Genomic DNA, 24045 nt, shown 5'->3' with positions numbered 1-24045 from the left:
CTTCTTCTCATGGCTCTCCATCAGCTTCCACTGGTTGCTCTTGATCTGCTGCAGCTCTTCGAATTTGGCAGTGACGTCTTCAATGGAAAGCTGTAAGAGGTCCCAGAATCCAGCCAGGTCCTGAGATGTGGGTCTGGGCATGGCGCTTGGGTCCTTGTTTGAAAAGAAAACACAAAGAATAAACCATACACTTTGTTGGTAATGTTTGACTTTATAACACAGTGGTGATAGTTTCACCTTGACTGCCGCTAGAGGGCGGTGAAGCACCAATAGTATTTCATTGATCACAAGGGCTAGAAATTTATTTATTTTCTAATAGCCACACATTAAACTAAAATTAAAACGTAATTTGAAAAACAAAAATGTCACTTTTAGCCCAAATATTTTTTTAATCAGTCGTCAGTGACATAAACACACGTTTAGTTGTCAAGTGTATGATGTGACCAATCAAAGCGCTGAATAAAAATGATTGACATCTACGTCGGCCAATTATTTTACAGTACTAATATGACCAGGAAAAGACAACGGCACTTGATTTGTTGGTTCGAGTAGTTAATGCTAATATTAGTTTTCCAAACTGCACCTGTAGTTTATGATATCTTTTGACTCGTATTTCACTCTTTATTTTTCAACAAACAGTGTTATGAATGAATTTTTAGTCGTGCTTATACTAGTCGCTAAGCTTTTATGAATACGACTTGACATTCTTGTAAACATTAGCTTCGACTGTGGATATACACGACACTAATTAAACTTCTACGTGAGGAGATAAAATGGTGGATTCTGTCTCGGTGAGTATTCGCCATTCTGCTTTATGTATCTCACATTTGTTTAACTTATGGTCACTTTTCATAGTTCTAGTATTGAATTGTACTGTGGCTACAGTTTGTGGAGACCTGATGATGAATTGTGCTCATTGCAAATTATGACATTAAGTCATTTTATATGACTATAATGTTTAGAGAAAAATGTTGTAACCAAAAGTGGGAAACACTTCTCAGTATATTTAGTCCACTGTAGTTCTACAGTGTGAATCAATTTTACAATTTATTGTCTCTATAAAGGTATAGTTTTTTTCCTGTAGCTTTTATGATCTTAATTGATTGTAAAGATAGTCATAATGTTGTGGTCAGTGTGTGTATTTATTTTAATGCAGCCACTGCAGGCCTGGGTGTGGTAATGGGGACACAAGGACAGAATGCAGTGGCAGTCCATTATTCAGGCCCAGAAGCCCAATTCAAACTGCTGCCTATGTGCATTAATGGAAGGGCTCAAGTCCTTCCGATTGGAATTCCCCTTTCGTTTTCAGAGGCCTCGACGGCGGCGGAGGGACCGTTTCTCTATTGATTGCTGCGGTCTTTTGCTGGAGGGCAAACACGATTCTTAAAGCTCAGGCAGGGAGACGAGGGAAGGGTAGGTACATTTACCCATAATGCAACTCTCTAAGAAGCAAATTAAAAACATGTTTGTGCGGTACTGAGGGGATTTTCAACAGTACATAAAGGTTTTGTTGTCCATCACTCACCAGATTTTGCTGACACAGCCAGTAAAACTGCTGAAACTTTTGGGACATTAGCAGCTGAGCGCTTCCTACCGCACTCCGGATTTTCCCTAGAACTGCAAACAGAGAAAGATTTTAACAACAGCATCAACACAAATAGCATGTGGAGCAGTGTATTTTAATTTTAGCTGGTAAAAGATATGACTAATATTAATCCTGAATTCAATCAACTACTGTAGAATCCTGTTAATAATATTTGTATTTTTTTTTCAAAATAAATAATTTCAAATTAAAGGGGAGTATTATAAAGTGGACTTGAGAAATGACAAATGTTAACAATACCTACAGTTTTGAATCTTAATTCATTCATAGTATTCACTCTGATAATAAAAGATGTCCTCCAACAAACGTTATAAGACAAAAGCAAAAAAAGAGAGATGCTCACTCTCCTCCGACAGATCGTGCTCCTCAGCCTCCCTCTCCATCTCTTTACACCATCCTTCCATCCTTTTGGATTCATTGTGAAGAAGCTGCATGAACCATCCGCCGTCCCTGCGAAGAGGAGACACTCGACCCGTCTCTTGGGCCTCCAAGCTAGGTTCGGCCAGCCAGGGTTCAGGCTGCGGGCTGGGGGGCCCGCTGGAGGCCCGGTAGTCCTCCCGGTAGCTAAACAGGCCCTGCGTGCGCACCGTGCGGATGGCCCCGTACTGCGTGGGGGTGCTCGGCTCAGAGTGGCGACCAAAAGCGCCACCGAACTGCAGACCCTTGTCTTCCATGGAGGGGAAGCCCTCCAGTTCCATGTCAGCCTGCACTGCGGTGGTAACGCTGTTGGAGCGCTTGACCCGCCCACGCCTAAACGTCATATCGTTATTATTGACGGACAAATCCAGGACATGGTTACAAGTCAATGTCACATTTGACGAAAAGGAAAAGTGCCGCATACCTTTTGTGATCTTCCACCTGGATACCTATAGAGTGAAACTGAGGAAGGCCTTTGCTTTCAGTCTCAGAGTCTGTCACAGTTTCCACCTGTTGAAGAGATGGCGCAACTTGACAATCAGAATATAAACAAACGTGTCTACTATTCCAAAGAGCAGCTTGAAAATTTTCACACGTCATTCTTCCACTGTGCCGTGGCTTATATTTTCTCTAGGAACCTGTTCAGAATGGTTTGCATCAGAGGTGGCAAATCCAGGTCCACAGGTGTTTCTATTCAACTCGCAGGTAAATTTGTATGTTTACAATTTAGGATCTTGCCTTCCTGACCTGGTCAGGACCTTGTTTTCTAGATCTAGTATTATGGACCTGAATTGTCCCCAGTCTGGCTTTCTGGACCTTTGCTGATATCCCTGGTCAGGACTTGACCTTGGTCCCCTAGACCTAGTTAGGATCTGGTGTTTTTGGACCTAGTCCTTTTGACCAGGTCAGCATTTGGCCCTTTGGATCTTTTCTGCCCTAAGTCTGGACCTGGCCTTCTGGATCTGATTTGACAAATCTGCTCAGGATCTGGCCTTGGTCCTTTAGATTTAGAAGATAATACCTTCATCTTCAGGAAAACAAAACAAAACAATACCTGAGTCTAAGACTGCTGAGATGTCAACCTTATAGTAAAGCATAGACAAGTTTGAAGAGTCCATTTTGGCATTTTAATTTATTGGTCATTAATAATTCTGTCTGTTGTCTGGAATGGATTGTGGATGAATCTCGCCTTGAACCAATCGAAGAAAAATGGAGTGCACTACTTGGATGCAACAAACAGGAGGCACTGTTGAGTCTACTGTAGTTTGTGGTCTAAAAAGAACAACATGCAAGTTAGTTATGGCCAGTTGAGTTAAACATTCACCTAGTCAAGTCTGTGTGGATGTTTAACTCCATCCCTAATGGAGATTTAACTCAAACTGACCAAGAATCACCCTCCGGCTATGACTAAATGCACTTGGAGAATCTACCAGTTGTAAAGCCATTGGACAATTTAAATGAGGTTTGACTGGAAACATCTTGCGCCTATGAACCCAAGATTCAAGCCGATCATTACAGTTCGGTCGTTATGCTGCACATACCTGTATCCCGATAGAGGATCTCGGGGTTTTGAGGTACTCTTCCGCCTTGGATACTAACACGGCTTTGTCACATGTCTGGATGGAGGTGTGGCTACCCAAAGACGCGTGCCTCTTTGGCGCCGCCGACTCCATGGCCATCGTGACCGCTTTGGAGCTGTCCAGGCTGTCCATGGAGCTGTAGATGGGACGTCCGAGGCTGTCGGTGGTCCACAGACCGCCCCGAGGTTGCCTCCCCTCCTGGTAGGCATCTTGGGTGGACTCGGTGCTGCTCTGGGCTGTCACAGAGATAAGAGGCTTGGTGGTGGCGCGCGGGGGCACAGGAGGTGGGGTCTTCTTGAAACTAGGAGGATATGACACCGCTGGATAGCACAAGCAGGATGACAAGACGAGGACAAGGCAAAACAAGGGTAGAAAATGAATACAAACCAAAACGTCATGAAAAAAAAGAATCCCCAGAGACTATAGGCAAGCGGCTGAAAAGCATGATGGGAACTTTTAGCCGGGTTAAAGTGACTGGGGAGATGTTGCTGTGTAGGTTGCAAAGCACCCGAGTGAAAAATGTCTGCGGTTACTGGGGCAGTCAAAAGAAGGTCAAAAGAAGGAAGTTGCCCTATCAAGTGCAAATGAAAGCTGAGTGGGAACACAGAACTCTGGATTTTTAGTCCTCATACACTCTATGGGTCAAAAATGGACCGAAGAAATGGGTCTTTTAGTGTAACACAACTCAAAATTGGTCAGATCCTTTACTTGAGTCCAAAAATGGGGTCAACCCAGAAAATGTGGTCAAATTGAGCCATAAAGTGTATCGGTCCAGTTTTGATCCATAATTGGGTTACTTTTGAGTGCAAATTATTTATGAGCGTTACTAGAAAAAACTTGTAAAAAAAAAACTGTATTAGCCTGATAGTCATGGAATCATACGCTGTCGAAAATAGAGATATCTGAAGATATCTGATGCCTGCTAAAAATCCTACATCAATGCTAACAGGTGTAGTCAGAGCACTCTCACAAGGATGCAGACTACTTGACTCAGAGCTAATTAAGTGCAACAAAACCAGGAGAATTCCGTTAAGACAAATCCCATCGCCGACTTGACTTCCTTCCAACTTGAAGGGGCCGCAGTGCTGCAGGAGACGGTGGGCGGATTCCAAAATGAAGCTTTGTGACTCAGGCAATATGAAACACCACATGGTCTATTTTTACATCTTCCAGCCATCTGACTTCATTTCAACACTGAACTTGTCACATACAGACGTGCCCACCAGCTGAACGCTGCAAACGGAAGACCACAGATTTGACATCGAAACATTCAAAACTAACTTTAGATATCATGTAAACGTAGCCTAGCTTATTTCTGCCAAATTGTTTTGTTTGTTACCATTTCATGTCATTGACCTCACTCGCTCCCTCTTGAGCATTTAATCCCCAAAGGGCCCTCAATTGAAGCACATCATTAAGAGACTAAAGTCTTCACTAATTCAACTGAAAGACTGGTTGTGGCATTCCGTCCTTTGTGCTGCCGGTTCCGTCTGCGTGTGTTTGAATGTGATTTGTTTGCTGCACAGTTCAGTCAACAGACACTGGAGGTTGCGTCAGGAATAAATCAAGCTGAATGTCATTGCTATCGAATGTAGCTGTTGCTCGGCTAAATTGTCCTGCTAGCCCCAAATAGAGGAACGCAAATTCAGATCGAAATAATTATTTGGACACATTCTAATGGATGTTCACTGGAGAGACCAGTTTTGAAAGTAATCCTCACCAGTCCACTGTAGGTCAGACAAGGGGACGCCTCCAGCAACTAAAGGCAAAATAACAACCTTATTCTTGCTCATGATGTAATTATCTCCTCCACAATGACCCGCTGCCATTTCAAGACTGCATGACTCGAAGCATGTCTGAAAGGTGGCGACTATGCCATCTATATAGGCGACGGCAAGAGAAGAGCAGCACAGAACAAACCTTGCATGCTAATTAGCAGTAGATATACTGTATAGAAATGCGGACGTGGGTAACTTTTAGCTTAAAGCTTTAACTTTGACAGCACTAATGTATTTTGCAAGTATGTTCCAACGTACATGTAGGCTAAATGCTAAACACGTAGCATTTTTTTCCCCATAATGCCACGGGGTATTGACTTAAACATGCATGCACCCCGTGGCATTATGGGGAAAATGCCGAATGGAAATCATGCACTGTAGACATAATAATAAAGCCTCAAAATTATGAATAAACAGTGTTCACCTACTTAATGTATATATTGGTATAATGTAGGCCAGATGCTAAAAAATTAGCATTTAAAAAATATATTTTTTTTTTTACTTGCGCCTGTGTAAAATCAATACACCGTGGCATGGGAAGTGCTATGTTTTTAGCATTTAGCCTACCAATAACGTTCAAATGTATTTTCAAATACCTTTAAATGTATTTTTTCGAGTACCGGTATGTTCGAATTTCGCACATATTTTTAATATATTCAAATGTACTTGTAAATACATTTGAACCTATTTGTCACTCAAAAATGACCAAAAAAATTTTTTTTTTTACTTGCGCCTGTGTAAAATCAATACACCGTGGCACGGGACGTGCTATGTTTTTAGCATTTAGCCTACCAATAACGTTCAAATGTATTTTCAAATACCTTTAAATGTATTTTCGAGTACCGGTATGTTCGAATTTCGCACATATTTTTAATATATTCAAATGTACTTGTAAATACATTTGAACCTATTTGTCACTCAAAAATGACCAAAAAAATTTTTTTTTTTACTTGCGCCTGTGTAAAATCAATACACCGTGGCATGGGACGTGCTATGTTTTTAGCATTTAGCCTACCAATAACGTTCAAATGTATTTTAAAATACCTTTAAATGTATTTTCGAGTACCGGTATGTTCGAATTTCGCACATATTTTTAATATATTCAAATGTACTTGTAAATACATTTGAACCTATTTGTCACTCAAAAATGACCAAAAAAATTTTTTTTTTTACTTGCGCCTGTGTAAAATCAATACACCGTGGCATGGGACGTGCTATGTTTTTAGCATTTAGCCTACCAATAACGTTCAAATGTATTTTCAAATACCTTTAAATGTATTTTTTCGAGTACCGGTATGTTCGAATTTCGCACATATTTAATATATTCAAATGTACTTGTAAATACATTTGAACCTATTTGTCACTCAAAAATGTTTACTCCACATTGGCAGCTCCTTGCTTCCGTACATATATTCCTGTAGTTTTTGAAAACAATTGTGGCTCCAACTACTGCTATTAATGCTACAATGAGTTTTCAGATTCAAAGATCATAACGAGACGCTTTCATCAGCTGTCGTACAATTGAATTTCTATGAGAATTTAGAAGGCTGCATCTTCAAGGTGTCTCTGTAACACAATCCAAAATTAGCTTACTCAGTTGAGCACAGACCTCCACCAAGGCACAAAAAAAAAGGAAGAATAATTTATCATTTCATTCTTTGAGCCACAGCTTTGCCCAAACCTGCACCACAGATAAGGTTTGTAGAAATACTTTTTAATACTAACTAACTAACCAACTAACTATGAAGTCAAGCTAAAAGATGGCAACTGACGGGTACCTGGTGGTGGCTGAGCGCGGTCCACACTGCACGAAGTAGGGAGACGAAACTGAATGCCTGCAAGAGCCAAGCAGAGCCAGTTATTGGAGGCTCGTCCAAGTGTGACACAGATTAAAAAAAAAAAAGTACTGGGAACTACATTTACATAGCAAAACAGACTCAATTCTTAAGCAATTATTGATGTATTTTCCTTGCAAATGCATTTGTTACATCAGTCAGGAAAGGAACGCAGGTATTCTGGATTTACTGCAGTCTCTTTTTTTGCAGTGTTAATGAGCTCGGTTGGTGACCAAAGACAATTTCATTATCTAATATGTAATAGCTCAGGTTGTCCAGCTTTACCTGTGTTTCTTTTTCCACTTCCAATGTCATCACACAGTGGGCAACCAATTTCTCAAATCCGCATAGAATATTTTTTTTTTTTACGTTTACAATCTGTTTAGTGTCCAAAATCCCAAATATGATCAATCTTTAAAAAAATAATAATCTGAATTTAAATCAATATATTGCCCATGTATCATGATGTACTTGTAACGGTCAATCCATATCATACTACTCATGCGTCATCTCAAAACAGACAGTAACATGTTATCTTAACGTACAATACATACACATATTCACAAGACAATTATAAAACAATGTTGAAATTTCGCATTGCAACTGAAATAGATAATAATCTGAGATCTCTGGAGTGCCTTCGTAAAGACAATACAGCATTTTTTATTTATTTTTTTAACCATGACTACTTGCTGGACTACAGCAAGTTGAGTAGAATTTCATACATGCACTATAAAAAAAACACAAAGACACTTGCAAGGACTTGTGTCTTGATATTAAGTCTTAATGTAACAGACCATTTCAATAACTGTCCACTTTTTGTAATCTGGATTTAAATTTCAAGACGATCGTTGCAAACAGTTCGAACAAGTCACTCCCCGCCGAGCGACTCGGTCCACTCGCTTCGCGCCAGACGCCGTCTTTGCCACAGTTGCGATGTCGGGCTGGCAGAGAGGCTGGTGAGAGGCCGCTCTGACGCAGATCAGATCAGGCGGGTTGCTACTTAATGACGTGCAATGACTGACGAGCTGTGCATGAGCATGGGGGCTGGAGATGGAACAGAGTGATTGCGTGGCTGCGCGTGGTATGCTAATCCTGCCTCATTTCAGCAGGGGACAATTATATGTAAATTAAGATTAGGGTAAATATTAGTCTTCTAAAGCCTCGAAGCCACATAAAACTAATCCTTTTAATGGTGAACATTTAATCTCGGGGCTCTGCAAACAGCGACTTCATGTGCAGTTTGCAGTACCGGTGACGCCATCACAGTGAGCGAAAAAATAATTTGATTCAAACAAAACAAAAAAATATGACCTTTGAAATGTAATCCTGTACTGTTGTATTCACATACAAACATTAATTCCATTTCTTTTGAATATTGACTAAAAACAAATCTCAGCTTCCTGGGTCATCTTGGCCAAGTTTCCACCCTACTGTTTCTTTGAGACGAATATAAGATGTAAAGATGTCTCAGTTTTTTTGATCGTTGTGTTCAACCGTTTTATTTGACAGGAAAATAATCGTATTCAAGGATCAAAGAAAGCTATTTTGAATCCAAATATACTTTATATTTGATAATTTTTTACATTCATTCCAATCTGTTACATTCTTCGTCGAAAATAATAGCTGAAAAATGCGATTAATCGGGATTAATTAGGGAAAATTTTGCGATGAATTAGTTAAAAAAAAAGTAATACAAAAAAAGTTGGGTCAAATTAAATTCATAACTCACAAAACAACCCTCAAATTGGGTTATTTTGTGGGTTATTCATTTGACCCAACTTTCTGATGTATTTAGCCACAAATCAAACCAATTCTTGGGTGGTTTTGCGAGTTATTCATTGGACCCAACTTGTTGGTTTAGTTGAATAATCCAATTGAATTGGGTCGAAAATGAACCAACCCAACTTTTTGAGGTATTTAGCCCAAAATGTTGGGTCAAATTAAAAATAACCCACAAATGAACCCAATTTTTTTTTTTTTTTGCTTTGTGGTTATTCATTTCACCTTGGCTTGGTTTGTGGGTTATTCATATGTCCCGATGTTTTGGGTTAATTGAACCCAAAAATGTTGAGTCTGTCCCTTTTTGACCCAGTTTGGGTTAATTTGGACCCAATTGTTATTAGCGTTTGGGATAGGTTCGAGCTCACCGACAACCCTAGTGATTATAAGGGGTAAAGAAAATGGATAACTGGGTTTAAAATCCCATTTCTGTAACCTTTAACATTCAAGTTATTGATTGATGTGCAACTGAGTAATAACCAATATTCTGTGCATGTCATAGGCTGTATCATCACCATGTTTGATCGAGCGTGAGGGTTGTTTCGTGAAGATGGCTGAGCGGATGAAGAGATGTATGAGTGATCTGACAAAGGACATCTAGGACACTTGAGAGTGTGCATGATCCTGCCATTGGATTTCCTACATTCAAAAGGTTGGTCTTCTTTTTTTTCTTTTTTTAATATATATATATTTACTGATAGAGTTTGCACAATAAAACAAGCATGTTGTTTGGTAGCCACATACATAGATACATACAGTGGTGATGCCCCCATGGATGCAAGGTGGTGCAACCTTACATGTATGATAATATCTCAACAAACCAATACAAATCAGTGTCAACAAGGTATGATCTGAATAATTTGTCTTTTTGCTAGTTTCATGTGGTCATATGCTGGATTTCCAAAAATAAATCGCTCCAAATGATTAATAAAAAATAAAAAAAAACTTAAGAAAAAGTAACATGTGATTATTTTGTCTCAGCATAGCAGCTCCAAACTCGTATTAATGAAATCCTGACTTGTAATAAGTATAACACCATCACTGTTAATAATGCTGGATCCTTACATTTTGTTAGCGCTAGCATGGATGCCAATTTTATATTATTTGTAATGCACTAACATGATCAGACAGTGTTCATTTAAAAAAAAAAATATATGTTTAACAACAACTACTGTCAAGCTGTATTTTAAAGTTTTTTTTTAAAGTTTGCTGTTAGTGCAAATTTATTTTATGTTCATTGTAAATCTAACAGAACATGGCTTTAATACGGTTGCTGGCTCCTCTGAAATGACTGAAGTATTACATTTATTTTCTGTTGCTCAATAATGTTACTTTTCCACTAGCACTTCCAATCCCATCACATGCAGGAATACACTTGAGTATTTTGCTGTACTATATTCTTTTGGGGGGAAAAAATTGCAAAAAAAAGTCAACGAACAAGTGCACATAAATCATTTGAACTCTAAAATGTTTCCCCAACATTTTACTTGAATTAGGACTTAGGGTTGTTTAAATCTAGAGGTTCCACTTTATTTAATGTAAAAGTCACAATGTTATTATTCAGAGTTGTAAAAAGAGCATTGATTTGTGCTGGTTTGTAGAACAAAGCTGTTTATTTGGTTATAACCTGCCTTACTGCATGCCAGTAGATTTAAAAAAACAAAGATAGAGTAGCCATAATTGATTCCGTCAAATGTTGAAAGCAAGAGGATGCATTAGTGTTCAAACCAATGGGATTTAACGGACATTAAATTGTAAATAAATTAAAATAAACAGCAAATAATACAAACTAAAATGTGGAATTTGGACGGGAAAAAAAAAAAAATCCATGCTCTGGTCAGCTGTTAAAAGGAAATAATACAGAAGTGCTACTACGAATATGATGGCAACTACAGTATTTTTTTTTTTAAATTCCTTTATCATGTACAAACTTACCACTGACTTCAATGTGAGAAAAAATGAAGACAGTTTAAATACACTCGTGTGAGCATGACATCATTTTCTTTTCTACTAAGTGAAAAATGTCGATGAGTCAGACAAAATGTATGAAACATATAAAAGAAAGAAATAATAAAGCTTTTCCCTACCGGACCTACCGTACTCTCTACGCCCCCCAGCTAAGCTACGGGCGCCTAAAATGGGGAATAAAAGAAAAAGGAAATAATAACCAACCAAAAAATGACAGCTTTCTTAAAAATAAAATGAAATAAAAATAGAAATCCCTGAAAAGAGCTATGAAGTATATTTGATGTGTTTTATGGTAAGCAACTCGCTGCGTGCAACTGTTTTGTCGGATGTTATTGTAAAGCTATGACCCCCATTAAATTAGCATCAACATAAACATTCTAAGCATTTTTAATTCAAGGTTTTATATCAATTTATGAAAAATACATAAGGCCAAGAAAATTTGGAATAAAAATTCACAAAAACACCACAGTAAGCAAACATAATTTGAAAGCAAAAAAAAAGTATTACATACAATGTTTGATTCATTTACAAAATTAAAGCACAAGCTAACAAATGCAGGCTAAGCGATTGTATTCAAAAGGGTTGTTTTAGAGCATCAATCAGAATCAGAAACATTGCAGTGTGAGATCCCTGAAAATAAAGACAGAGAAGCACATTTTTGACATTTCCTCTTGAAGAAATCCATAAAGAGAACCAAGGGCTTAAATACATTTCAAAAACAAAAAACAAAAACAGTGCAACTTAAGATCCATTCAAAAGCTTTTGTCCTAATAACTACGCGTCATACATTTTGGCACAGTTGTTTCATTAGATCTCTGGGTGACAACATATTCCCAACGCAATTCCCAAACAAATATAATGGGATGAATAAACAAAAAGCCAATTATATGTTTCATTGGAAAAATAAATAATACCTTTTTTACCCATTTCCTCTCAATTTTCAAATGTCTCTTTTTCATGTGTTTATTCTAAAATCATTTCTAGACCAAAGTGTTGATTGTTGTTGCTACATTTCTTTACTTATATCAAGGGACGGGTACATTCTTTGGAAAAATGATGACATTTAGATGAAAATCAAAATAACTCAAAAAGGTTTACTAAATTCCAGATTTTTCTTTCTTTCCTTTTTTAACTTTTTTTTTTTTTTTTTAGGAAAATATGACTTTGCACAGCATTTCAAATCAACAATTAAAAACGACTTGTGATGCTTCTACAAAAGAAATTCACCAGCTAAAGATTTGATTGTGATCAGTGAAAACAAGCAAGTGCAGAAATTAACTTTAGTTTATTACAACATAATTCTAAAAGAAAATGTCACCAAAAGTAAAGACCATTGTATCACGAGCAACTTAATATAACTTAATATCTAGATGACCCCAAAAAATACACCAAAGAACCAAGAATTTGCATAGAATGAATGAATACAGATTGGAGACATCATGATTGGCCAGCACCTTAAAATCACCTTGCATTCCCCCAGAAAAGGAGAAAATATTGTTGAGAAATGCCACCGCAATTCCCTCGAATAATGTCTTTTTTTTTTCCAATGTACTGTAGTGTATACATATAAATCTTTATAAGCTAGATATTTCACAGTCATATGCCTTCACTGAAATCATTTTAAACCTGCTTTTTGTTGACATTTAAATATATAACAGAAAATCTTAAGTATTGCACATGTGGGCTATAGCAACAATGAATTTGAGCCTCTACCCATCAATCAACCTTTTCCTTCACATACTTCTGCTGCAAATGATACCTTGCAATGTCAAAATTATTCAACGTAATAATTGAGAACCGTACTCCCAAGGCTGGACATAACTGATTAGCCTTAAGTTGTTTGATGCTGATCATTTGAAAGTGATGGGTGATAAATGGTGTGCAGTACTGAAATGCAACCAGCAGAGGCACTGTTGATTCAGTCTTGACTAGTTTGCAGCCTTCAATGGCAGCCATGGGGAATTAAGCTACATCCACACAGACCTCCATTATGGCGCAATTCATTGTGCTCAATATGACGCTAGCATGGAAACAGGAGTTGATGATGTCTAGTTAGCAGGTCTGTATTTCTTATAGATTTGATGGAATTACCATTGACAGGTTCACATTTAAATCAGGGCTGTGATACATCACAATTCTCTGCGATATAAGTGCTTCAAAAACATATACCGTAGATGCTTTCTGTCACTTTGGTACACCACGAGATAATGCAGCGGATGAATGGTGAGAGGGAATGCTAGCGGCTAATGGGCTACTATTGTGTCATGACCGACAAACTCAACAGCGGCTCCCACCCATTACGATTAGGCAGGAGCCTAGCTAGGCCATCACTAGTGAGGCGGTGTTAGTACATTCACTGGTACCGTACTGCACCTCTGGGGACTTATCGGCGAGGTAGAGCCCCTCAGCGGCTCTGATTGTCTATATTTGGGGACGGATTTTTCCGTAGCAAGATTTCAAATTTTGCCCAAAATTCCACCACCTCCAATTGGGATTTTTTTAGACTCATGCACCAAAATGAGATTGTTGTAAACTTTCAGTGACCGTTGCTACCACCCAAGTAATGGACATGATGAAATAAATAGCCTCAAAGACTTGGAAAAGGTGCTGTGTTTGGTTTCGAACCAAATTTACTCCTCTTTACTAACCTATCTCACTCCTCACCCAACACAGTATATTTTTAACTGCAACCAGTACAACCAGTACAGTAAATATTTGAATATATTTTATATATATTTATACAAAATTGTACAATTATATACAAACATGAGTGGAACATAAATGGAGCTTTCGAAGCTATCCCCATTTGTTCTAAATGATCACCATTATTGTTTTTCCTCATTTGAATGTTGTGCAACTTCAAGGTTTTTCGACTTATTTTAAAGATGAAGTCAACCAGCCCAAAATATTTCTTGACAATAATATGTTCTATGCAGCCCCACTACAGAAATTTCTGGACTATAAGCCGCTACTTTTTTCACTTGCATTCAACCCTGCGGCTAATACAAAGGTGCGGCTTGTCCATCAGATCACAAGGGGGCGCACTATAAAGGAAGCGCAAGAGAGTCCGAGCAAAACAAACCAAGTGAGCCCAAATACAGTACGAGAGACAAAATGAGAGCGACCCTCATTATGGAAAAGAAAGTAGCGGGAAACCGGTGCGGTAACATTAAAATACCTGCGGCTTATAGTTGGGTGCGTCTTATATGTGTAGCAAAATCGAATATTCCCCAGATTTAGCTAGCGCGACTTATAGTCAGGTGCGCCTTTTAGTCCAGAAATTACTGTAGTCTAAATACGGTATTCTGGTTAATATTGTGTTAGTGGAATATGATTTAAGCAGCAAAATCCAGCTATTTTTATCAATATGAGAAGGCGGCCATGTTGCCACTTGCTGTCAAGCCAAAACGACATCACAGTTGCCCAGGTCTCAGTAACAACCAATCACAGCTCACCTTCAGAAAACAGTTGAGCTGTGATTGGTCGTTGCCTGATCCCTGAGCAGTGATGTCATTTTCAGTCGACTACAAGTGAATGTCATGTTTCGATTGGTGAGGTCACATATAAAATTATTGTCCAAAAATGTTTAAGGTTGACTTTAACTTTAAGGTTCATAACCTCAAGCTCTACCATGTTATTAAACCCTTTTTTAGAGGTTTACGCCCAATTTACACTGACTGCGGAACAGACGCGGTGCGTTTTCCGTACGGCCGCCGCTAGGAATAGAAAGCATTTGAGTCTGCGTGTCAATTCCAATCCAGAACACCAGCTGCAGTGCGGTGCGTATGAGGTGCGGCGCTGCGGAAGGTTTCCGCAAGTGTTCTATTTTTTTCCGGACGCCGCATGCGGAACGCTTGCGGACTTTCATGAAGCTGAAGAAATTACACGAGCTGGACAGGAAGTCGACGTCGGCATAAAGGTAGATTTCAAAATAAAACCGTTTGCAAACTCATTTTTGGGGGGAGTAAAACGAGCTAACGAGATAGTATTACATGAGTTGGACATTTAAGACAAAAAACGAGCTCAGATTAAATTAAACATGACAAAATAATAAAAAAAAAACGCACCGCGGCTGTTCCGCAGTCAGTGTGAATTGGGTGTTAAGTTTTGTTTCTACTTTTGGTGGTTGAAATATTCAAAATAGGCTTAAAAAAATAAATAAAAGGCCAAAACACTTTGATTGCAATAACTTAAAAGTTAATGTGAATACATATATATTTTTCTTTTGGATGCATTCATTAGAAAACAATTTTTAGGGTTTATAAAGTTATTCACAGTATACGCAGGTGGTGAAGATCATGTTTTTACATGGAGAAATTGGAGACAAACCAACTCAATGTAATTCATCAACTGACCTTCAGATATTCAATTTTGTATTTTTGCAATTTTTTAAGACAACTGAGGAAAGACAATGCTGCTCTTATCGGCACTTGTTGATCGAAAGATCAGCTACCATCTCGCTCACATTCACCTCACCTCAGTCTGAAGGTGAAAATGGAAGTGGTCTCTTGGAGGCTGTTAAAAGAACTTTAGAAGAACCTGTTTGACAGATGACAGACTGCGTGTGCAGAGAGTAAAGGGACTAACAGCCTTTTTTTTTTAAAATGTAAATACCAAGTTTGACAATGGCTTCCTCATCTCGGCCTATACAGGGACAGATGGGTGTGATTAGAATGACATCGACATATACGACATGGGCCCACTGGTGTACTTTCTGCACCACAGTTCAAGACTGGCACTTCTGTGGCCACCTGTGTGGCCGCACATTTCTTGCGGTTTAGGGACCCTTTGCTTTTTGTTGATCTCCCATGGGAAGTCCTCGATTGGAAGCGGGCTCGCAGGACTGCCTGAACCCTCCGGTGTGCTCTCGGGGGTTCCCTCTATGATCTCGATTCGGGGCGGGTTGATTAAATCCATGATGCTGAACGGCGCCGGCTCAGGTTGACACATCACCGACTTGTCCTGCGTATGCTGCCGAATGGACCAGCTGGATCCTGCTTGGATTCCAACGGACACTCTGTCTTGTGTTTGCGTGGTGCCGTCGCTGCACGGCTCGCGGCACAAAGTCCACATGTTGTAGCACTGAGTGAAGTTGAAGAAATTGCTGTTGAAAGTCTTCAGCTCCCCGCAGACGTCTCGCCGTAGCTCTGCCAGCTCGTAGCGCATGGCGGAGATTTCGTCCTTCCACTGCATGTTGAAGGCAGCGACCATGTTTGCGGATTCCTTGAAGGCCTGGATGGCTTGAGGGACCGGTGGCTCAGTAGTGGCCATGGGCGAGGCACTGGGGACCCTGTACGATGGCGGCGTCGCTGGGGGCACTGAGATGGCAGTTACGGTGGAGCTAGTACTGTGCTGGCTGCGAGCAGTCACCGTCTCCCTCTCCAGCCGCTCCAGCTCTGCATAGGCAGAGGAGCTGGCACCGTCATCGTCCTCTATCATGTCGTCAATTAGAAAAGAGGTCGCATCCACAACATCATATCCCTCTGGAAGAAAGATTTGAATATGCAAACAGGAAAATGCAAGGTGAAAGGAACAGCTGGAGAGTGATTTGATTGAGGTTCTCAACTAGAGAATCGACTACACATATCTATGACAAACATACAATATGTGAGTTAGCTGGTGATTCACATGCACAGTGCAACTCTTTTTTTGTTGTTGTTTCGCCAAGATACAGAATATTACAAAAGTAGATTAGCGCCAGTGAAGAGAAAAAAAAAGTTGGATTCTGATTTTATGCTCAGCATTTTGACTTTAACGTGAGAATTCTGATTTAAATCCCAGAATTCTGACTCTTAAGTGAGAATTCTCTTAGATTTTCTAACTTTTCCCCACAATTAATAGTTGGCAGGATTCTCATTTTATTCTCAGAATTCTGAGAATAAAGCGAGAATTTTGAGATTAAAGTCAGAATTCTAACTGAAGTCGAAATTCTCAATTTAAAGTCAGAATTCTGAGAATAAAGTGAGAATCCTCATTTTAAAGTTAGAATTCTGTGATTAAAGTTGGAATTCTCACTTTAAAGTCAGAATTCTGAGAATAAAATGAGAATCCTACTAACCCTTTTTCTCTCTCTCTTCACTGGTCCTAATCCTTTCCTGTAGAATATAGCATTGTTTCAATATATTTAAATTTGTTAATGCAAATCATTCTTTGTGACTCTCGGTTATTTCATTTTTTTTGGCTCTGTAAATGTCTTAAAGGGGAAGTAACCCCGCAATTTTTTGGGGACAATATGTTCTATGCAGCCCCACTAGTTTACATACGGTATTTTGGTTAATATTGTGTTAGTGGAATATGAGTTAAATAGCAAAATGCAGTCGTTTTTATCAATATCAGAAGCCGGCCATTTTGACACTTGCTGTCGAGTGAAAATGACATCACAGTGGCTCAGGTCTCAGGTAACAACCAGCCACAGCTTAGCTTCAGTAAACAGGTGAGCTGTGATTGGTCGTCGCCTGAGCCCCGAGATGGATAAAAATGGCTAGATTTTGCTGCATAACTCATATTCCACAAATGTAATAATAATCAAAATGCCATGTTTAGACTAGTGAGGTCACATATAACATATTATTGTCAATTTTGTTTTGTACTACCATTTGCTGTCAGCTGAATATGTCGTCACAGTAGCACAGGTAACGACCAATCATGGCTCACCTGTTTTCTGAATCTGAGCCGTGATTGGTCGTTACCTGAGTGAGCCCTGAGCAACTATGATGTAATTTTCAGTCGACAGCAAGTGGCAAAATGGCCGCCCCCTGCGATGGATAAAAATAAGTGGATTTTACTACTTAACTCATATTCCACAAAAACAATATTAATCAGAATGCCATGTTTAAACTAGTGGGACATGCACAACATATTACTGTAAAGATTTTTGGGGGGATTGACCCTTTAACAAGGACTGTAGTGTCACAGAACTCACATACTGTAGGCTTTCCACAATGTTTTACACTGCCTTCTCAGTCATGTCAAAAAATAACAAGCTTCTTTCCATCTTTTTTACTGCACAGCACAGAAAAGAGTGGAATCAAACACATCAATCATCATCAAATCAGCATTTGATTATCGTAGAATTGAGTCATCAAAATGTTTCAGTGAGACGATAATTTTGTGCCATTTAGTGCGAACGAAAAGATGTTAAGAGAGTGATAGATTCACAACCCACTGGACCACGAAACAGTTATGAACCCTATTGAACATATGAGGTCCAAGGTGATTAATTTGACCCCACCCCTACTCCCAACTTGATGGCTGCACAAGGGAGAGCTGCAATCCCACAGTCAAAGACAGCTGACAGACTCCATGCCAAAAGGGTATACTTTGCCACTCCCTGCTTGTAACAAGAAGCCACACTTTCATGGGAAGAAAAAAAAAAGAAAAGACGTTCACATATGAGACATCTGAGACAGTGGCGATTCTATGATTGCAAAATGAAAACATTTGGAATTTTGGGAAGTATACACCTCTCAAATATTTACATTTACAGATGTCTACGCACACTTCGTACCGGCACTGCAAACAACTCACAAAAGTCAGCGTTGCGTTCGCTTCTGCTGTTGATCCAGTGCAGAAATTTGAGTTTTGTGAGTTGTTTACTCAAGTTAGTCTACCAGTTCCTTATAGAAGGTCTTGAAGTTAAGAGCTATTTTATTCACTGAGAAGGCAGTGCAAACACATATACATAGATATATGTATGCTTCAGTATTAATAAAATACCTGCAACAATCATCACTGATGCCTCCAGTTGTTCTTTCCCCCTGGTTATCCTTCAAGAGATGGTTGGTCAAATGGAGACGGGTTTGCTGCTCATCTGCCTTACAGAGCACCACACGGCATCCCTTCCCCTCCCACTATCCTCACAGGCGATACCTTGATACAATTCAGGCATAACTAGATCTGCTCGTATGCTACCGTGACAAACGACATCAATTTTGGATCCAACCAATACGGGTAACATTAATTTCTAGGCCAAGTATTGCACTGTAGGGAGAGAGAAGCTTGAATTGGAGACAGCCAATCACCACCCAGGGAGCCCTTCCTCTGTGTCGGCAAAATGTTAGCTGTCAATTTTCTATTGAATCCTGAAAAATTTTGCTTCTTTGGCCTGTTTCAAGTTCAGCAAATAAGACGGTGGGATTGGAGAGCACTCATCTATCCTCAGTGCTTCTGTCACAGAGAAGAAATTGGAGATGGAAACCAAATTGATTTAAATCAAATACAAAAAAATCCAAATTGTACAGGAAAACAAAAACCCACAACGGTTTCCATTTTAAACTGACAGAAAAGTAAAGTACAAAAAAGCAGGGTATAGTGCACATATTTAAAGAAAAATGTTTCAATAGGGTTCATAGCTTTACTCTTTACGGCAAACACCAAACGCAATTGGTGAGGGAAGTGCTGCAAAAGCTCTGCTTGCACAAAGAAACCTAACTTTTGGATCGATATTGCAAATACCGTGTCACATAAAGCTGTGAGGTCACACTTAAAACATCCTGAATTTATCCAACAAATTTCCAACTTTGAGTTTGTGGAGTTGGATATTTCAATAGAATCAGTTGAACCCGTGGTCCTGTGACAGACGTGTACATAAGTAGGCCTGACGGTGCTCTTCAGACGTTTCATGTAACACAATACAGCAATACCTCAAATAGTCATGTCAGTTAATTTGTGCAACCAGCATATATGTGTATTTTCTCTCCAGTTTGTTGACTTACCTTAATGTTATCAAATGGTTCTAATTTTTTGACTGCCAATTATATGGCCATTCACTCATTCACTGCCAGGCCAGTTAAAATTGATTTTTGACGTCTATAGCCGTCAATGGCACTGAATGACTTAACATACAGGTGCATCAGAGCAGGGTGAGGGCGGGTAGTTTATTGTCTTAGCACAAATGTTACAATCTACCAGTCCCTGACCCCTTGCCCGTGCCCTTTCTTCAGCCCTCCCTGAGACTGACAACACATAAAACACCACAGTTTCACATGCTCAGGGCCTTTTTCTTGTAGACATGCCATGGAATGTGGCTGTGCCATGTTGTGGTATTGTGACGGTGAGTGTGTGCGACCCTTCCCACCCCTTTGCCCGTTTACAGCTTTGCAAAAAGCAAACTGACACGCAAGCAAATCCATCAAAACAGTCAGGGCAATGCAAAAACTTTGAAAGAAAATCAGCTTGGCATCTCAGAAATTCAAGGGTTCCCCACTGTACATATGTAGGTATGTCAAGTTTGTGCTTATGTATAGGATGCATGGGGATATGTGGTCTAGGCCCTCTCGCATTTAGCGGGTTATTGTTTTACCTGTTGTGGATCTGAGAGTTGAAGTGACAGTGGAGGATGTCATTGAAGGCAAGCAGTCGTCATCTTGGGAATAACCAGCCTGTATTGCACGGAGGTAACTGTGGCTTCGAGTGCGGAACGAACCGGGCAGGTCCAAGGCCTCCATAGCCTGGGATTCTACTTCACTAAATACGGACTCGCAAACTGACTCAAACTGGCCATTGATCTCAGTCTCACTCACCTGAGAGACAAAAACAGGAATAGCAGTCCTTAATTTTTCCTCTTCCTTTCTCTTTCTCACTTTGATTCTTCCCCTTTGCACAGCAAATATGAAGGAGGGTTAGCATAAGGACATGCCACTGACAATTCCCAACCAACTTAAAACTGCATGAAAGTCAAAATCAAATAAAACAGAGGGTAGATCACAACACAGACATGTTAGCTTTGTATTGCACAGCATTTGTTATTTTCCGTAACCCCTTCCAAAGGGTGACCAGATCAAAATTAATAACCGGTACACTCAAATTTCGCTGAAAATAAAAAATACAATAAAATCTCACCAAGAACTATTTGTAAATTTAATTGCTAGTCAATCTAGTGACCGGTGGTTGTGTTCTTACTTTAGCTAATGCTAAATGCTATCTTGGTTTACAGTTCAACAGCGCTAAAGAAGCCAATGCACTCACCATTATCCAATCTTTTTTGCTCGGTCCCGGAGTTGTGGCAATGTAGTCCCCTCCCCCTGCAACTTCCGTTGACATTCGGCTGTTTTGATTTTGGTGCGTCAAATAAATTACAACATTTTTCCACGTACTCCCTGCAATGTGCTCATGTTTTAGTCATTGCTGTTTGGCGCACTGAATGAGGATTTCTATGGATAGTTGAACTTGAGATGTCCTACTATGTGAATGGTTAGTGAACGCACCTCGAGTCAACTGCACAACACAACTTTTTTTTTGCTTCTCCACGTATGCAGCTATCATTTTTCTTTGCAAAACACTGTTTGTGAAACTGAAAATAACACAAAAGTGTGTTCTTCAAGTCATTAAATGAAAACAAATGCCCCGCCAGAAATGCTCTGCTTCCCTTCGGTCTGACTATATCTCCCATGATTCTTAGACACGTAAGCAGGAAGTAGTTCTAGTTCCCATATGACGCAAACTTGAATGTAAAAGTTAATAGGAAGCTATTTAACAGTCAAATTCATTTTTAATTGGTTTATCGTATGAATCGCTATGATGGCTGTGTGATTGACATACAGATTGGCCAAACAATTGGTTTGCTGACTGGAAGAATTGGGACGGGACCTGCGTAAAAGTGCGACAAAACAACCTGGCCAGGACTGTTCCGGTTTAAATGACATCTGGTCACCCTATCCCTTGCCCTTCCACCTAAGTAGGTACAGTACTATTTAATACCCATTTCTACAAAAAAAATTACTTATAATTGCTTCCAAAATTACCCCATACTGTTGATAATAATAATCCATTTAAACAGTTGACTAAGTGACAGGTTATTGTCACTATATAATAATCACATTCTCCTTAGTTGTTTCACACTAATTCTTATTTAATAATGTAAAGATGTAACCTGATGGCACACTTCTTTTTGATTTTGGACAAAAGCATATTTTCCTCTTCTTACTTGTTCTCCATAAACGGACTTCACAAATCATTTTACTGTAGCAACCGCCCGGGTCCAAAAGAGCTCCAGAACAGACTCGCACAACTGATAGCAGCATATGAAAAGGGAAATACCTGGAAATGTTGATGTGTGGTTAATTATGATGCTTTGTCTCACAGCCCCTGTGCCTAGCCGCTAATCTTGTGACGTAAAGTAGCAGTCTGCTATTTCGCATGTTGCTAAGCTAAGTCATTGTTAACTGTAAAATGAAGATTCAATGTGTGCGTGTGTGTGCGTGTAACTCATAGAGAGGAATGTAAATTTTGACTTTAACATTAACAACGCTTTTTGATCTCAGTCTACAAAACACTATTAGCTGTCAGCTTCCAATAAGACTGTCAATATCTGTACCCTTCTAAATATATTTGTCCTGCTGTGTTGCTTTCGTTAGCATGCATGTTTGCCACTCACCTGGCTGACGCAGCTAGCCTGACTGAGGGTGCTGACAGCGCGCATGTAACTCTGGTTGCGAGAGCGGAAGGGCGGTGGATGAAAGTTGGTGGCCGGGTCCAGCGTAACGCTTGGGTGGGCCCGCATTTCTCTCATGGTTTGCAAACGGTAGCCCGGGCTGAAGGGACAGACAAGAAGTCACACGTCTACCTATCTAATGTTATGGAGAGTGGGTACTGTATAGAATATATGGTGGTTTTCCTTCAGCCATATGGCTTGATGAGATTGCCCTCAAACGCTACAAAATAAGTCTCTTTGGAACTAAAGTAGGAGTAATCAGAAACCTGCTGTGACAGCACCAACGAAAATAGAAGTGAGTGGCTAAAGGATGGCAGATGCATGACGCCTCCCTGCCTTCTCACATTTTGGCTTTGTTTCACACTGCCTGAAAGCAGTCATGGAGAGCAACATGCGCAATCAAAACATAAGGATGGGTGGGATGTGATTCTACAGAATTGTATAGCTTGTAGGTGAACTTTAAAAGACTGTTAGTTTTTATGTTTTTATGTAAAAAAAAAAATGCATACATTGAATGAGATTCATCAGGAGAGCTGTATCAAAATAGTGCCTCAAGAAAAGGAAAAAAAAGCCCAACACTGCCAGCAAGGGATTAATTTGGCAGTCGAATTATGAGTTTGATTTGTTGAGAATTAAGTCAACAAAACAAACAAATAGAGTATTTTGGACCAGACCTACCTATGGGAGTCGAAATGTGGTCTGTGCATGGCTGACTTGAGGACCAGAGCATCCGGCCGAACGCCTTTCTGGGGGGAGGTCTTGGGGCTTTCAGAATCGCCACTATCATCATCCACCTCCCCCATAGCTTTGACGTAGCTACTGCTCCTCATCCGCCGACACGGGATCTCATCATCCTTCTCGCCGGGATATCCTCCCCAATCATCTTGAGGTACCTGGAAGGCAAGAGTGTGAATGCTACATTTTAGCCAGTTTATTTCTGTGATGAACAAAGATGGAAGTCTCCTCCATGAGACCACTTGTAAGGTTTGGCGAACTGGTGATATTTACAAGTACAATGCGGCCCAATTAGCCAAATGAGTGTAAAGATTCTTCCAGACGTGAGTTGCATAAGATTTTACTTCTTTCGCTGTAAAGAAGACATTTAACTGATGCACAGCAGCTTGTGTGTGCGCACCCCATGGGAATGACATCCAGTCTACTTCAGTTTCTCCAAATGTGATAACGCACTTTGCAGTACATTAAATAGCATTGCAAGCACAAAACAGAAGGGAAATGTCTGTTCTTTTCCCCCAAGAAATGGCGCTCAAGTTAATACATAAGCATTTTAGTTGACTGCTTCTTAGTGCGCATTTTATAGCCATTAAGTGGTGCACATACTTCATTGTGAGAAAAAGTAATGATGACACACAATGCTGCAAAATTATATTCGGAATATTGTGAATTGTGAATATTGTGGTAGAATATCTCCAAGCCAGATTGCTTCACTTTGCCATATCCAATATGGCTTTGACGTTGACGTAGGATTAAGCACTCAAGGCAGGGTCAGTTTAGTACGGTCTGTAGGGTAATGATAATAATTGGACCCCCCTACCAGAGGTGGCAAATCCAAGTCCAGAAAGTAAAAACCCTGCCACAGTTTGGCTTTAGCGCCAGGTGCTATCTAGCTAGCTCCCATGGTGCTCGTTTACCT

The 24045-nt window shown here is 39.7% G+C and overlaps 2 protein-coding genes across 9 annotated transcripts in view; one reads left to right on the top strand and one right to left on the bottom strand.

Moving 5' to 3' along the window:
• The window catches only part of dlgap2b (discs, large (Drosophila) homolog-associated protein 2b), a 60650-nt gene that overhangs the window by 6379 nt on the left and 30226 nt on the right, over nt 1-24045 (bottom strand). For 2 of the 7 annotated variants that reach the window (XM_077553047.1, XM_077553046.1), the window contains exons 3-12: nt 23073-23287; nt 22338-22494; nt 20265-20484; nt 11083-11127; nt 7157-7213; nt 3562-3920; nt 2445-2530; nt 1947-2353; nt 1526-1617; nt 1-153 (exon numbers count right to left, since the gene is read on the bottom strand). In XM_077553047.1, the coding sequence (XP_077409173.1) occupies nt 1-153; nt 1526-1617; nt 1947-2353; nt 2445-2530; nt 3562-3920; nt 7157-7213; nt 11083-11127; nt 20265-20484; nt 22338-22494; nt 23073-23287 (1791 nt within the window). Of the gene's footprint in view, nt 154-1525; nt 1618-1946; nt 2354-2444; nt 2531-3561; nt 3921-7156; nt 7214-11082; nt 11128-11334; nt 16447-20264; nt 20558-22337; nt 22495-23072; nt 23288-24045 lie in introns of those variants that run through there. The other 5 variants (XM_077553051.1, XM_077553048.1, XM_077553050.1 and 2 more) reach the window with 4 other exon arrangements.
• LOC144039569 (cytospin-A-like) overlaps nt 553-24045 on the top strand; it is a 64354-nt gene continuing 40861 nt past the window's right edge. Inside the window, exons 1-3 of one of the 2 annotated variants that reach the window (XM_077553056.1) lie at nt 553-791; nt 1310-1413; nt 9498-9647. The gene's annotated coding sequence lies outside the window, so the exon portion shown is untranslated. The remainder of the gene's footprint in view (nt 792-1309; nt 1414-9497; nt 9648-24045) is intronic. The other variant, XM_077553060.1, reaches the window with a different exon arrangement.

This window comes from Vanacampus margaritifer, chromosome 19 (assembly GCF_051991255.1).
Source record: "Vanacampus margaritifer isolate UIUO_Vmar chromosome 19, RoL_Vmar_1.0, whole genome shotgun sequence".
Classification (NCBI taxonomy): Eukaryota; Metazoa; Chordata; class Actinopteri; order Syngnathiformes; family Syngnathidae; genus Vanacampus; species Vanacampus margaritifer.
This window is presented reverse-complemented; position numbering and strand designations above follow the sequence as displayed.